At 38.4% G+C, this 15,328-nt stretch overlaps 4 protein-coding genes across 4 annotated transcripts; all 4 read right to left on the bottom strand.

Moving 5' to 3' along the window:
• LOC111218794 (trace amine-associated receptor 7e-like) lies at window positions 1–1,472 on the bottom strand. Its single transcript, XM_022741271.1, has 2 exons — window positions 1,303–1,472; window positions 1–820 (listed from the first exon to the last, which is right to left on the bottom strand). Exons 1-2 carry the CDS (start codon window positions 1,470–1,472, stop codon window positions 1–3), a joined length of 990 nt encoding a protein of 329 aa, XP_022596992.1.
• A 3,040-nt stretch (window positions 1,473–4,512) lies between these two features.
• Window positions 4,513–5,982, bottom strand: LOC111218756 (trace amine-associated receptor 1-like). Its single transcript, XM_022741204.1, has 2 exons — window positions 5,813–5,982; window positions 4,513–5,332 (listed from the first exon to the last, which is right to left on the bottom strand). Exons 1-2 carry the CDS (start codon window positions 5,980–5,982, stop codon window positions 4,513–4,515), a joined length of 990 nt encoding a protein of 329 aa, XP_022596925.1.
• Window positions 5,983–8,374: 2,392 nt separating this feature from the next.
• Window positions 8,375–9,841, bottom strand: LOC111218792 (trace amine-associated receptor 9-like). The gene is made up of 2 exons (XM_022741264.1): window positions 9,672–9,841; window positions 8,375–9,194 (listed from the first exon to the last, which is right to left on the bottom strand). Exons 1-2 carry the CDS (start codon window positions 9,839–9,841, stop codon window positions 8,375–8,377), a joined length of 990 nt encoding a protein of 329 aa, XP_022596985.1.
• A 2,742-nt stretch (window positions 9,842–12,583) lies between these two features.
• LOC111218725 (trace amine-associated receptor 13c-like) lies at window positions 12,584–14,148 on the bottom strand. Its single transcript, XM_022741155.1, has 2 exons — window positions 13,979–14,148; window positions 12,584–13,403 (listed from the first exon to the last, which is right to left on the bottom strand). Exons 1-2 carry the CDS (start codon window positions 14,146–14,148, stop codon window positions 12,584–12,586), a joined length of 990 nt encoding a protein of 329 aa, XP_022596876.1.
• Window positions 14,149–15,328: the final 1,180 nt, after the last annotated feature.

The following is a 15,328-nucleotide window of genomic DNA, read 5'->3' on the forward strand; positions in this document are numbered from 1 at the left end:
CTACATTAAATTGGCCTCACTGGAGCCAGGCTGCAGAATCTGAAGTGTAATAATGTGTTTAATAGATTTTCTGAACCAGGGGTAGAAAAAAACATAGATCACAGGGTTTAGACAGGAGTTGAAATACAACAACCAAATCTCAATGGGTGAAGACGTCGCCCCCACCAAATCGTTCACAGATGCAACAGCAAAAGAATAATATGGACAGGAGCACAGAAGAAACACAAGTACTACGACACCGAGAGTCCTGGCTGCTTTCATTTCAGATTTCTTAGCTTTCACAGTCTCTGAACGCTGAAATGTGACAGTTGTAATGTGAGAGCGCATGGCACGAGCCTGAGACACAGCCACCACAAATACTCTCATATACAGAAGTATAATGATTAAAATGGGGCCTAAAAAGGTCACAACAAGATCAACAATTCCTTCAGCATAAGAATTTATGACTTCACACTCTCCATGACAGAGTTTATAGTTCTCTGGTTGTTTTAAGAAATCTCTCATTATCCAACTGCTGTGCACAACAGAAAATATCCAACACAGACAAACACATAGTTGAACTCTTGTCAGAGTGACTTTGGTGGAGTAAAACATGGGGTCACAAATTGCCATATAACGGTCAATTGATATGAGCACCATGTTTCCTACTGAAACGCTGACAATGAGGTAACCTACGAAGTAAATCACAGCACACATAATGTCACCCAGGAACCAGCAGCCTCGGAAAACAAGGATTGCGGCTGGCATTTGCAGGAAACCCACAAGGAAGTCTGTGACAGCCAGAGACAGGAGGAGGAGGTTGGCTGAGGTGTGGAGCTGCCTGAAATGAGAGAATATCAACACTGAACCAATCATTACATGAAGTATTTGTAAAAATAAGTGTTATTAACAGTTATAAGTTTAAATGTATGAACTGTACTATAACAACATGCTTCACAGTCATAAAGCATTTTCAAATAAAAAGTAAGCCTTTACTAAAGGCCTTAACAAGAAAACCTAATTTCAATGTATTAGTTATATCCTAGAGGAGAAGGATAGTGCATGTGCAATAATCTGATTTATGCCAAATCTTAACTGATCCTTTTTCATTAGTCTCACTTTTGCTCTCAAAAACACCACAATCATAGTTATGATTTTAAAAGTAAATTTTAAAAGTAAAAACATCTGCTATTGGCTCATGTTTTCAGAGACCTAAATGACACATGTTGCCTAGCTCAAAGCCATTTCATCACCAACCCAAACCTGTAAATCCAACCACAACAATAAACAATTCTAAGCCATGCAGAGAAATTCTATCTCTGCCTGAAGTGGGAGATAGAGATGATGACCAGCAGGTTCAGAACCACAGTGAGCACAGTGGTGCAGGACATCAGACTGTAAATCAGTGTGGTTTCCAAGTGAGAAAGTATCATCTTCCTGCAGGAGGTGTTGTGCTGGGAAAAGCAGAGTTCAGCTTCTTCCAGGGCCTCCATATTCAGAGAGAGAGGAGAAGCTGCTGAGCTCTGACAGTTCTCTGAGTAAAGCTCTATGTCATACAGCTGATTTATCTCTTTCCCTCCTCCCCTCACATACTCAAATTCAAAAGGTTATCACCTAATATGATAAATCACATGAACTGATAATTCCAATGATAATAAACTTTATTTATAGAGCACTTTTCAAAACAGCAGTTACAATGTAACCCAAATTACCATAGTTACCTAAGTAACCTTTCTGACCCAATGAAGTTGGGTCAGAAAGGGGATGAAATTGGAGACTCAGTTAAACAAAACAATAAGGAGTTAAAAAATCCAAGCAATAAGAGATAAAGTCATGGATGATTTGCTCTACGATACTCTTGGGCAATGCTGAACTGATTTTGGCAATATGCCTGAGTTTCAAAAAACTAATCTGAACCTATCTCTTAATGTGATGGTCAAAAGTCAAGTTGTGATCAAACACAACACCAAGATTTCTTGCAGATGATTTTTTATTCCCTGCTAAATGTCTGAGGTGTGGACTAATGTCCTTTGAGACTTGATCTGGGCCAAAGACCAGGATTTCTGTTTTGTCTGAATTTAGTTGTAGAAAATTTAGTGACATCTAGTCTTTGATAGCAGTAAGGCAACAGTGTAGAATACCCAGATGTTTAAGATTGTCGGATTTAAACGATACATAAAGTTGGGTATCATCTGTATAACTATGGCAGGCAATGATTTCAAACTAGCAAATAATATGAGTAAGGGGAAGCACAAGGTGAACAAAATGGGTCCAAGGATGGAGCCTTGTGGAACCCCACACGACATATGAGCTGACGACAACACAAAATCATTAATGGTTATCTTGAAAGATCTCTCTGTAAAATATGAAGAAAACCATTTGAGGGCAGTACCATCTATGCCAACCCCATGCTTTAGCGTCATCCAGCAAGCTGGTATGATCAACTGTAGCAAAGGCAACAGACAAGTCTAACAAATTAAAATGGAGTCCTGGCCAGAATCTGCATTTGTAAGAATATCATTAATGACTTTCAGCAGAGCAGTTTCTGTGCTGTGCAGCTGATGAAAACCAGATTGAAATGAGTCAAAAATGTTATTAGCTTCCATTATTTCTAGTACCTGCTCTGCAACAACCTTTTCAATGATATTTGCAACAAAAGGTAACTTAGAAATTGGTCTGTAATTTTGAGGGAGTGTTGGATCAAGGCCAGGTTTCTTTAAAGGAGGCAGAATACAGGCCTGATTGAGATTGTCTCAGAACAATTCAGAGGTCGGAGACTAATTTACAATTAGGAGGAGATATGGGGCCGTCACTTTCAATACCTCCTTGAAAAATCTGTGGGCAAGATTGTTAAGGCCACAGAAGTATAAGGGCATGTGTGAAAGAAAGGGGTAAAGTCACTCAAAAATGTGAAGGAGGCATCTGAATGTACAGGTGCTAGGGTGTGTTATGGAGGCTTTGACACCCTTAACCTTCTCAACAAAATATGTTGAAAACTTGTCACAACCCTCAACAGAGGAGGCTGAAACCTTTGAGGCAGAAGCTACACAGCCAGACAGAACTTCACTCCATCAGGGAGCGACACAAACTCACAGCACTTTACAAGCAACACTGGAAAGGACTTTGTTCCAAGGACTGGGTAACGCTAACTGACTGGGCATAACTTCACCTAGCGCAGCATAGCTCAGCACTGCTCAGAACAGGACTCTTAACCGTTGTCGACGAACATGTACATGTACATGTATATGTTTGGTGAATGTATCCACTGAGCTTGATGGTTGTAATGTTGCTTAAGTTGTAGTTAGTGACACTGTTAATTTGTTACTTGTATATTCACACACATACCTGTAGCATATCCCAATTCTCTGGCCTGCAGGCAGCTAACCTTCTCCCTCTAATTTACATGAACTAGGCTAACAGAGAAACTCACTCTCTCCCTCCCCCACACACCATGTGGTCTTGGCAGCCACTTTGAGTTGTTCCCTCTGTTTACTGCCATGTTTTGGTACTCTTTCAGGTTTAGGCCGTGTGGTCACAGCGACCATTTTGAATTAGCATTCCCTTTGTCTGTGTCCCAACAGATACAAACACACACCTATACACAGACACACACACACATACCTCTGTATACTTAGATGAGATATTGAGTGTTTTTATTTTGCATTGTAAATAAATGTATTTAAGTAGAACCACTGGTGTATTTAATGTTGCACAAGTGTGAATATTGCCAACCTCTACTCAGTAGAACTTCAATCCTTCAACCTTTACTTCCTGTTGTTGTGGTAATGTTGGTTATAGTTATTAAGTTAATTATTGATCTGAGTTCCAGATTAATAATAACAATTTGAGACTGAACCAACATTGACTATCCTCTCCTGTCTAAGGGTGGTGCCCCCAAGGAACTTTAATTAATTTTTAAAATATTTTTGATATTAATATTTTTGATATTAATATTTTATTCATTTCTGATCATTGATTAACAACCAATGCCAGACACAGGGTTTACAAGGTAAGTCTTTTTGATTAACAGATTATAAACAGACAATAACTCTCATCTGAAGGAGATGGACTTGTAGGTTTGTTTTAATCCACCTACATTCTGCTCTTCTACATTGTCTTTTTTGTTTGGCAAGCATCCTCATTTACCCAATGTGAGGGATTTGACTGCCACCTTGACCTAGCCTTACTGGGAGGAATGCAATCTGCAAAAATGAACATAAAATATTAAGATAATAAACTAAGTCATTTACATCATAAAACTTAGATAACCTGCTACACTGAGCCTTTAGTCCCTTTACTTACTGGAAACACATGTTGCCCTGAAAATAAGATTCACAAGTTTTCCCAACAGCATTGTCTAGTACAGACAGATTTTAAATTTCTATTCAATCAAGATACAGCAATTTTTCAGTTTTTAAAGAAAATTATTCTGCAGAGTTTGAGCTGTGTGAACTGAGTGTATTGAAGATAATGTAGGAATAATTTCCCCCTCAGAAAATCAACTGGTTTTAGTAAATACATCACAGTCTCTTTCTACATTAAAATTGCCTCACTGGAGCCAGGCTGCAGAATCTGAAGTGTAATAATGTATTTAATAGCTTTTCTGAACCAGGGGTAGAAAAATACATAGATCACAGGGTTTAGACAGGAGTTGAAATACAACAGACACATCTCAATGGATGAAGAAGTTGCCCCGACCAAATTATTCACAGATGCAACAGCAAAAGAATGATATGGACAGGAGCACAGAAGAAACACAACTACTACGACACCAAGAGTCCTGGCTGCTTTCATTTCAGATTTCTTAGCTTTCACAGTCTCTGAACGCTGAAGTGTGACATTTGTAATGTGAGAGCGCATGGCACGAGCCTGAGACACAGCCACCACAAATACTCTCATATACAGAAGTATAATGATTAAAATGGGGCCTAAAAAGGTCACAACAAGATCAACAATTCCTTCAGCATAAGAACTTTTGACTTCACACTCTCCATGACAGAGTTTATAGTTCTCTGGTTTTTTTAAGAAATCTCTCAGTATCCAACTGCTGTGCACAGCAGAAAATATCCAACACAGACAAACACATAGTTGAACTCTTCTCAGAGTGACTTTGGTGGAGTAAAACATGGGGTCACAAATTGCCATATAACGGTCAATTGATATGAGCACCATGTTTCCTACTGAAACACTGACAATGAGGTAACCTACAAAGTAAATGGCAGCACACATAATGTCACCCAGGAACCAGCAGCCTCGGAAGACAAGGATTGCGGCTGGCATTTGCAGGAAACCCACAAGGAAGTCTGTGACAGCCAGAGACAGGAGAAGGAGGTTGGTGGTGGTGTGGAGCTGCCTGAAATGAGAGAATATCAACACTGAACCCATTATTACATGTAGTGATTTTAGAAATAAGTATTATAACAGTTATTATTTTAAATGCATGAATTGTACTGTAACAACATGCTTCACAGTCATAAAGTATTTTCAAATAACAAGTAAGCATTTACCAAAGGCCTTAAAAAGAAAACCTTATTTCAATGTATTAGTTATATCCTAGAGGGGAAGGATAGTGCATGTGCAATAATCTGATTTATGCCAAATCTTAACTGATCCTTTTTATCAGTCTCACTTTTGCTCTCAAAAACACCACAATCATAGTTATGATTTTAAAAGTAAATTTTAAAAGTAAAAACATCTGCTGTTGGCTCATGTTTTCAGAGACCTAATTAACACATGTTGCCTAGCTCAAAGCCATTTCATCACCAACCCAAACCTGTAAATCCAACCACAACAATAAACAATTCTAAGCCATGCAGAGAAATTCTATCTCTGCCTGAAGTGGGAGATAGAGATGATGACCAGCAGGTTCAGAACCACAGTGAGCACAGTGATGCAGGACATCAGACTGTAAATCAGTGTGGTTTCCAAGTGAGAAAGTATCATCTTCCTGCAGGAGGTGTTGAGCTGGGAAAAGCAGAGTTCAGCTTCTTCCAGGGCCTCCATATTCAGAGAGAGAGGAGAAGCTGCTGAGCTCTGACAGTTCTCTGAGTAAAGCTCTATGTCAAACAGCTGATTTATCTCTTTCCCTCCTCCCCTCACATACTCAAATTCAAAAGGTTATCACCTAATATAATAAATCACATGAACTGATAATTCCAATGATAATAAACTTTATTCATAGAGCACTTTTCAAAACAGCAGTTACAAAGTAACCCAAATTACCATAGTTACCTAAGTAACCTTTCTGACTCAATGAAGTTGGGTCTGAAAGGGGGTGAAATTGGAGAGTCAGTTAAACAAAACAATAAGGAGTTAAAAAATCCAAGCGAAAGGAGATAAAGGCATGGATGATTTGCTCTTCGATGCCCTTGGGCAATGCTGAACTGATTTTAGCAATATTTCTGAGTTTCGAAAAACAAAACTGAACCTATTTCTTAATGTGATGGTCAAAAGTGAAGTTCTGATCAAACACAACACCAAGATTCCTTGCAGGTGGTTTTGTATTCCCTGCTAAATGTCTGAGGTGTGGACTAATGTCCTTTGAGACTTGATCTGGGCCAATGACCAGGATTTCTGCTTTGTCCGAATTTAGTTGTAGAAAATTTAGTGACATCTAGTCTTTGATAGCAGTAAGGCAACAGTGTAGAATACCCAGATTTTTAAGATCGTCAGATTTAAACGATACATAAAGTTTGGTATCATCTGTATAACTATGGCAGGCAATGATTTCAAACTAGCTAAAAGTATGAGTAAGGGGAAGCACAAGGTGAAAAAAATGGGTCCAAGGATGGAGCCTTGTGGAACCCCACACGACATATGAGCTGATGACAACACAAAATCATTAATGGTTATCTTGAAAGATCTCTCTGTAAAATATGAAGAAAACCATCTGAGGGCAGTACCATCTATGCCAACCCCGTGCTTTAGCTCATCCAGCAAGCTGGTATGATCAACTGTAGCAGAGGCAACAGACAAGTCTAACAAATTAAAATGGAGTCCTGGCCAGAATCTGCATTTGTAAGAATATCATTGGTGACTTTCAGCAGAGCAGTTTCTGTGCTGTGCAACTGATGAAAACCAGATTCAAATGAGTCAAAAATGTTATTAGCTTCGGCTACTTCTAGTGCCTACTCTGCAACAACCTTTTCAATGATATTTGCAACAAAAAGAAACTTAGAAATTGGTCTGTAATTTTGAGGGAGTGTTGGATCAAGGCCAGGTTTCTTTAAAGGAGGCCGAATACAGGCTTGATTGAGATCATCTTGAAACAATTCAGAGGTCGGTGACTAATTTGCAATTAGGAGGAGATATGGGGCCGTCACTGTCAATACCTCCTTGAAAAATCTGTGGGCAAGATTGTCAAGGCCACAGAAGTATAAGGGCATGTGTGAGAGATATGGGTAAAGTCACTCAAAAATGTGAAGGAGGCATCTGAATGTACAGGCGCTATGGTTAGTTATGTTGGCCTTGACAACCTTAACCTTCTCAACAAAATATGTTGAAAACTTGTCACAACCCTCAACAGAGGAGGCTGAAACCTTTGAGGCAGAAGCCACACAGCCAGACAGAACTTCACTCCATCAGGGAGCGACACAAACTCACTGCACTTTACAAGCAACACTGGAAAGGACCTTTCTTTGTTCCAAGGACTGGGTAATGCTAACTGACTGGGCATAACTTCACCAAGCACAGCATAGGTCAGCACTGCTCAGAACAGGACTCTTAACCTTTGTTGATGAACATGTACATGTACATGTATATGTTTGGTGAATGTTATAGTTATTAAGTTAATTATTGATCTGAGTTCCAGATTAATAGTAACAATTTGAGACTGAACCAATATTGACTATCCTCTCCTGTGTCAGGGTGGTGACCCCGAGGAACTTTAATTCATTTTTAAATTATTTATAAATATTAATATTTTTCATATTGATGTTTTATTCATTTCTGATGACTGATTAACAACCAATGCCCAACACAGGGTTTACAAGGCGAATCTTTCTTTGTTGTTTAATAGATTATAAACAGACAATAACTGTAGCCTTACTGGGAGCAATGCAATCTATAAAAAGAAGAACATAAAATATTAAGATGATCAACCAAGTCATTTACATTATAAAACTTCGATAACCTGCTACACCGAGCCTTTAGTGCCTTTAGTTACTAGAAACACATGTTGCCCTGAAAATAAGATTCACAAGTTTTCCCAACAACATTGTCTAGTACAGACAGATTTTAAATTTCTATTCAATCAAGATACAGCAATTTTTCAGTTTTTAAAGAAAATTATTCTGCAGAGTTTGAGCTGTGTGGATTGAGTGTATTGAAGATAATGTAGGAATAATTTTCCCCTCAGAAAATCAACTGGTTTTAGTAAATACATCACAGTCTCTTTCTACATTAAATTGGCCTCACTGGAGCCAGGCTGCAGAATCTGAAGTGTAACAATGTGTTTAATAGATTTTCTGAACCAGGGGTAGAAAAAAACATAGATCACAGGGTTTAGACAGGAGTTGATATACAACAGCCAATACTCAATGGCTGAAGAAGTTGCCCCGACCAAATTATTCACAGACGCAACAGCAAAAGAATAATATGGACAGGAGCACAGAAGAAACACAACTACTACGACACCAAGAGTCCTGGCTGCTTTCATTTCAGATTTCTTAGCTTTCACAGTCTCTGAACGCTGAAGTGTGACATTTGTAATGTGAGAGCGCATGACACGAGCCTGAGACACAGCCACCACAAATACTCTCATATACAGAAGTATAATGATTAAAATGGGGCCTAAAAAGGTCACAACAAGATCAACAATTCCTTCAGCATAAGAACTTTTGACTTCACACTCTCCATGACAGAGTTTATAGTTCTCTGGTTTTTTTAAGAAATCTCTCAGTATCCAACTGCTGTGCACAACAGAAAATATCCAACACAGACAAACACATAGTTGAACTCTTCTCAGAGTGACTTTGGTGGAGTAAAACATGGGGTCACAAATTGCCATATAACGGTCAATTGATATGAGCACCATGTTTCCTACTGAAACACTGACAATGAGGTAACCTACAAAGTAAATGGCAGCACACATAATGTCACCCAGGAACCAGCAGCCTCGGAAGACAAGGATTGCGGCTGGCATTTGCACGAACCCCACCAGGAAGTCTGTGACAGCCAGAGACAGGAGGAGGTGGTTGGTTGAGGTGTGGAGCTGCCTGAAATGAGAGAATATCAACACTGAACCAATCATTACATGAAGTATTTGAAGAAATAAGTGTTTTTAACAGTTATAAGTTTAAATGCATGAATTGTACTGTAACAACATGCTTCACAGTCATAAAGTATTTTCAAATAACAAGAATTTACCAAAGGCCTTAACAAGAAAACCTAATTTCAATGTAGTAGTTATATCCTAGAGGAGAAGGATAGTGCATGTGCAATAATCTGATTTATGCCAAATCTTAACTGATCCTTTTTATCAGTCTCACTTTTGCTCTCAAAAACACCACAATCATAGTTATGATTTTAAAAGTAAATTTTAAAAGTAAAAACATCTGCTATTGGCTCATGTTTTCAGAGACCTAATTAACACATGTTGCCTAGCTCAAAGCCATTTCATCACCAACCCAAACCTGTAAATCCAACCACAACAATAAACAATTCTAAGCCATGCAGAGAAATTCTATCTCTGCCTGAAGTGGGAGATAGAGATGATGACCAGCAGGTTCAGAACCACAGTGAGTACAGTGGTGCAGGACAGCAGAGTGTAAAGCAGTGTAGTTTCCAAGTGAGAAAGTATCATCTTCCTGCAGGAGGTGTTGTGCTGGGAAAAGCAGAGTTCAGCTTCCTCCAGGGCCTCCATATTCAGAGAGAGAGGAGAAGCTGCTGAGCTCTGAGTAAAGCTCTGTCAAACAGCTGATTTATCTCTTTCCCTCCTCCCCTCCCATACTCAAATTCAAAAGGTTATCACCTAATATGATAAATCACATAAACTGATAATTCCAATGATAAACTTTATTCATAGAGCACTTTTCAAAACAGCAGTTACAATGTAACCTAACTTACCATAGTTACCTAAGTAACCTTTCTGACCCAATGAAGTTGGGTCTGAAATGTGGTAAAATTGCAGACTCAGTTAAACAAAACAATAGGGAGTTACAAAAATCCAGGCGATAAGAGATAAAGGCATGGATGATTTGCTCTTCGATGCCCTTGGGCAATGCTGAACTGATTTTAGCAATATTTCTGAGTTTCGAAAAACAAAACTGAACCTATTTCTTAATGTGATGGTCAAAAGTGAAGTTCAGATCAAACAACACTGTCAGGCCGAGACTCAAAGCAGGACTCAGATGCAGAGATTTTAGATAACAAAAAGGCTTTTATTGAATTCATCGGAGACCTCGGACCGAGTGACAAACAAATGGCTATAAACAAAACTAGACACTAAACTCTGACTATAGCGAAAAACACAAAACACTCCGTATGGAGGAAAAACCTGCCTATATAAAATAATGGCTTCAAACAAAAGTCACTCTTAAAGAGGAAAAAACAAGGACTATGAATCTAAGCTATGATATAAGTAAACAAACAAAAAATCTCTCTTTAACGAGGAATAAACAAAGGGCTATGAATCTAAGCTATGGTAGAAAATTTACAAACAAAAAATCACTCTTGAACGAGGAAAACGAAGGGCTATGAAATTTAGCTAAAGAAAAATTTACAAACAAAAAATCACTCGTCACGAGGAACATACGGCTTACTATGGCGATGGCTGTGGACATGGATCAAGGCTCTGGTGCAGGACAAGGACGAAGACACTCTGGCACAAGGCAAGGGGAACACAGACTATTTAAACACATGGAGGGAAATAGGGAACAGGTGGAAACACTTAGGGCAATCAGACTGAGACACATGAGGAAGGGCAAGTGACCTGAAACGAGAGGAGAATTACTTTTCAAAATAAAACAGGAAATGACAGGACAAAACAAACCCAAGACAAGACAACCTCACCACGGTGTGACAAACACCAAGATTCCTTGAGATGATTTTGTATTCCCTGCTAAATGTCTGAGGTGTGGACTAATGTCCTTTGAGACTTGATCTGGGCCAAAGACCAGGATTTCTGCTTTGTCTGTATTTAGTTGTAGAAAATTTAGTGACATCTAGTCTTTGATAGCAGTAAGGCAACAGTGCAGAATAGCCAGATTTTTAAATATATCAGACTTAAACGATACATAAAGTTCGGTATCATCTGTATAACTATGGTAGGCAACCATTTTAAACTAGCTTATAATATTACCAGTTGGAAGCGCAAAGTGAACAAAATGGGACCAAGGATGGAGCTTTGTGGAACCCCACACGACATATTAACCTGCGCAGCTGAGGCTGTGGGGGAGGCCCGGCCACTTGCGAGAAAACCTGTGATCTTCCACTTTTATTAGTGGAACCACGTAAACCAGCAGAAACCACAGGACTTGCAGCGCGATAAAATGACAGTAGTGTCTTTTAGGTTTGAGTCAAAGAACTTCCCCAGACTCTTGACTGTTTTGTTATGGAGAGGATGTTAGTTCTGGATAATGAAAAGCAGAAATTGTCGACTAACTTGCCCTTCTTCAGCACCATTGACCTTGACTTGGTTGACTTAAAACTCATCCTAGCCCAGGTGATGATTTTTTTTTGTTAATTAAACAAATCATTTTACAAATGATTAACGTGAACATGAGCGGCATTCACTCTCACGTTTTACGATAGTTTTACAGGACAACGCATGACATCTCCATAGACACGGCTCAGCTTGGCTGGTGCCAGCTGTAGAGATGATACAGACGCATCTGCTAAATGAGAGGGTCATCCAGAGACAGAGGTTAACGCACTAGGTTACTATGATATATATTCAGTATCAATAAACTCTGACGTCAAATGCTGTTCTCCTTCTTTATATCTGTGCTGGTTTCTCCAATTGTGTGTTTGTGTTACTGGAATTGTTTTATGGTAAAAAACAAAAATTGTACAGCTGGTGTAACTGGAATTAAGGCAACTCCACACATATCCCCTAGAACATTTGCCAATTACAGAGGGAAGTGTAATATTATAATACTGTAATGTTTTAGGATTACAATGGGCAACATGGATTTTATCAATGCAGCCTCTCTTATTGTTAGTGCTTATTGGTCCTGAAATTTATCAATATTCTTGTTGATTCCATATGATTCAGGTAAAGAAGAGAACAAATTGAGAACAAAAGTTACATTTATTTATTAAAAAACAAAACACTTTTTCTCAGCCAGTGAAAGCAAGTCACTTGTGCTTGAACTGGAATAAAACAGGTGTCAGTGCTCTGAACTAGCAGCTGTAAAACATTACATATGTGGCTTTTATCTCAGGTTATCATATCTGAATAAGAGGATAACAATGGTCAGTGATTGTTTGTGAAGTAATGAACCATTTCCTTACTGTATATATAAATATAATGTCAATTCTATTCAATTAACATGAATCTGCAAACTTTGAGACATGTACATTCAGTGTATTTTAAGACAACGTGAGAATAATTTCCCCCTCACAGAAAAATAACTGGTTTCAGTAAATACATCACAGTCTCTTTCTACATTAAATTGGCCTCACTGGAGCCAGGCTGCAGAATCTGAAGTGTAACAATGTGTTTAATAGATTTTCTGAACCAGGGGTAGAAAAACACATAGATCACAGGGTTTAGACAGGAGTTGAAATACAACAACCAAAGCTCAATGCCTGAAGCTGATGTCCCAATCAAGTTGTTCTCAACTGCAACAATGAAACAATAATATGGACTGTTGCACAGAAGAAATGCAGCTATAACCACACCAAGAGTCCTGGCTGCTTTCAATTCAGATTTCTTAGCTTTCACAGTCTCTGAACGCTGAAGTGTGACAGCTGCAATGTGAGAGCGCATGGCACGAGCCTGAGACACAGCCACCACAAATACTCTCAGATACAAAACTGTGATGACAACAATGGGGCCTAAAAAGGTAAAAAGAAGATCTGCAGCTGTTTCAAGATAAGTAAGTACGACTACACACTCTCCATAACAGGTGTTATACCTGTCGGGTTGTTTTAAGAAATCCCTCAGTATGCACGCACTGTGCACAACAGAAAATACCCAACACAGATAAACACAGTATTGAACTCTTCTCAGAGTGACTTTAGTGTTGTAGAACATGGGGTCACAAATTGCCATATAACGGTCAATTGATATGAGCACCATGTTTCCTACTGAAACACCGACAGTGAGGTAACCTAAAAAGTAATTCACAACACATATAAAGTCACCAAGGATCCAGCAGCCTCGGAAAAGGAGGATTTCAGGTGGCATCTGCAGGAGACCAACAAGGAAGTCTGCGACAGCCAGAGAGAGGAGGAGGAGGTTGGTGGAGGTGTGGAGCTGCCTGAAATGAGAGAATATCAACAATGAACCCATTATTACATGTAGTGGTTGTAGACATAAAAATTTTTAAGGGTTGTAATTCAAAACAAACTCTACTGTAAAAACATCAATAAACATATAAGATCATTACAGTTGTAAATGCACTTTCAAATAACCAGTATGCATTCATCAAAGGCCGAAACAAGAAAACATCTATGTATATTTCTACGTATCATCATGATCCTAGAAGAGAAGGTTAGTGGATGTACAGCAGCCAGATATGTGACAAATCATTAGTCATCATTTTTTCAATAGTGTTTTTGCTGACTATCTCAAAAGCACCATAATCATACTGATCATTAGCTTTCAAAGTAACAATGATAAACATATAAGCTTGTGTTCTACACATACATATATGTACAGTGTATGTGTGTATCCCATGTTAAACATGAAGATAAAACTACTGTCTTTATGTTCTAATCTGCAAATGTTTTCATCAGCAAACAAAATGATGCCTCGCTCAAAGCCATTTCTTCATGTTTCTAACTGGATACAAATAAAACATTTTTAGGTCATGCAGAGAAATTCTATCTCTGCCTGAAGTGGGAGATAGAGATGATGACCAGCAGATTCAGAACCACAGTGAGCACAGTGATGAAGGACAGCAGAGTGTAAATCAGTGTGGCCTCCAAATGAGAACGCATCGTCTTCCTGCAGGAGTTGTTGAGTTGGGGAAAGCAGAGTTCATCTTCCTCCAGGGCCTCCATATTCAGAGAGAGAGGAGAAGCTGCTGAGCTCTGACAGCTCTCTGAGTAAAGCTCTTGGTCATACAGCTGATTTATATCTTTCCTTCCTCCCTTCCCACATTCAAATTTCTTCTAGGCTGAGTATGTCATACTAATAAAAAACTTACCAGTTCTCTGAACTAGCAGTTGCAAAACATGACGTAATGGCTTTTATTTCAGGTCATCCTATATTATGATAAATCACTTATAATGATAATTCTAATAATAATAAACTTTATCTATCTATCTATCTATCTATCTATCTATCTATCTATCTATCTATCTATCTATCTATCTATCTATCTATCTATCTATCTATCTATCTATCATGTTGTTAACTGTAACTACATGATTGAAAAAAAGGTCAAATAAAAAGATGACAACAAAAAAGAAAAATCTAGAGGTCAACAGTGAAGTTGTGCATCCATCAGTCATGCTCCATCATCAGTGGCTCATTTATGTAAACATTCATCACCATGCAAAAAAACAGTAACATCATCACATTTATACTTTGACTTTGTAAAGGCCTAACAATCCTAAACAATTATTTACATGTTTATTATGCTGGGGGTTTAGTGGAAGGCAGAATCAATAGGGGGTGATTAATGACCAATAACATTAGATCGTTTTCATTCACCTTCAAACCCAGGGGACAGATCAGACAGATTGTGGGGCTGTTATCCTGTAGCAAACAACATTTTAATAAGATATTTATTTTGTATCAGTGAGCTCTGACATCAAATGCTGCTCTCCTTCTTTATATTCGTGGTGGTTTCTCTAATTATGTGTTTGTGATTCTGGAATTGTTTTACAGTAAAAACATTTTTGTACAACTGGTGTAACTGGTACAAATGCAGCTCCACAAGAATCCCCTAGAATATTTGCCAATTACAGAGGGAAGTGTAATGTTATAATGATGTAATGTATTGGGATTAAAATGGGCAACATGGATTTTATCAATGCAACCTCTCTTATCGTTAGTGCTTATCGGTCCTGAACTTTATCAATACTCTTGTTGATTCCATTTGATTCAGGTAAAGAAGAGAAGAAATTGAGAACAAAATTTACATTTATTTATTAAAAAACAAAACACTGTTTCTCAGCCAGTGAAAGCAAGTCACTTGTGCTTGAACTGGAATAAAACAGGTGTCAGTGCTCTGAA

Source organism: Seriola dumerili, unplaced genomic scaffold (assembly GCF_002260705.1).
Source record: "Seriola dumerili isolate Sdu_G_001 unplaced genomic scaffold, Sdu_1.0 BDQW01000052.1, whole genome shotgun sequence".
Taxonomy (NCBI): domain Eukaryota; kingdom Metazoa; phylum Chordata; class Actinopteri; order Carangiformes; family Carangidae; genus Seriola; species Seriola dumerili.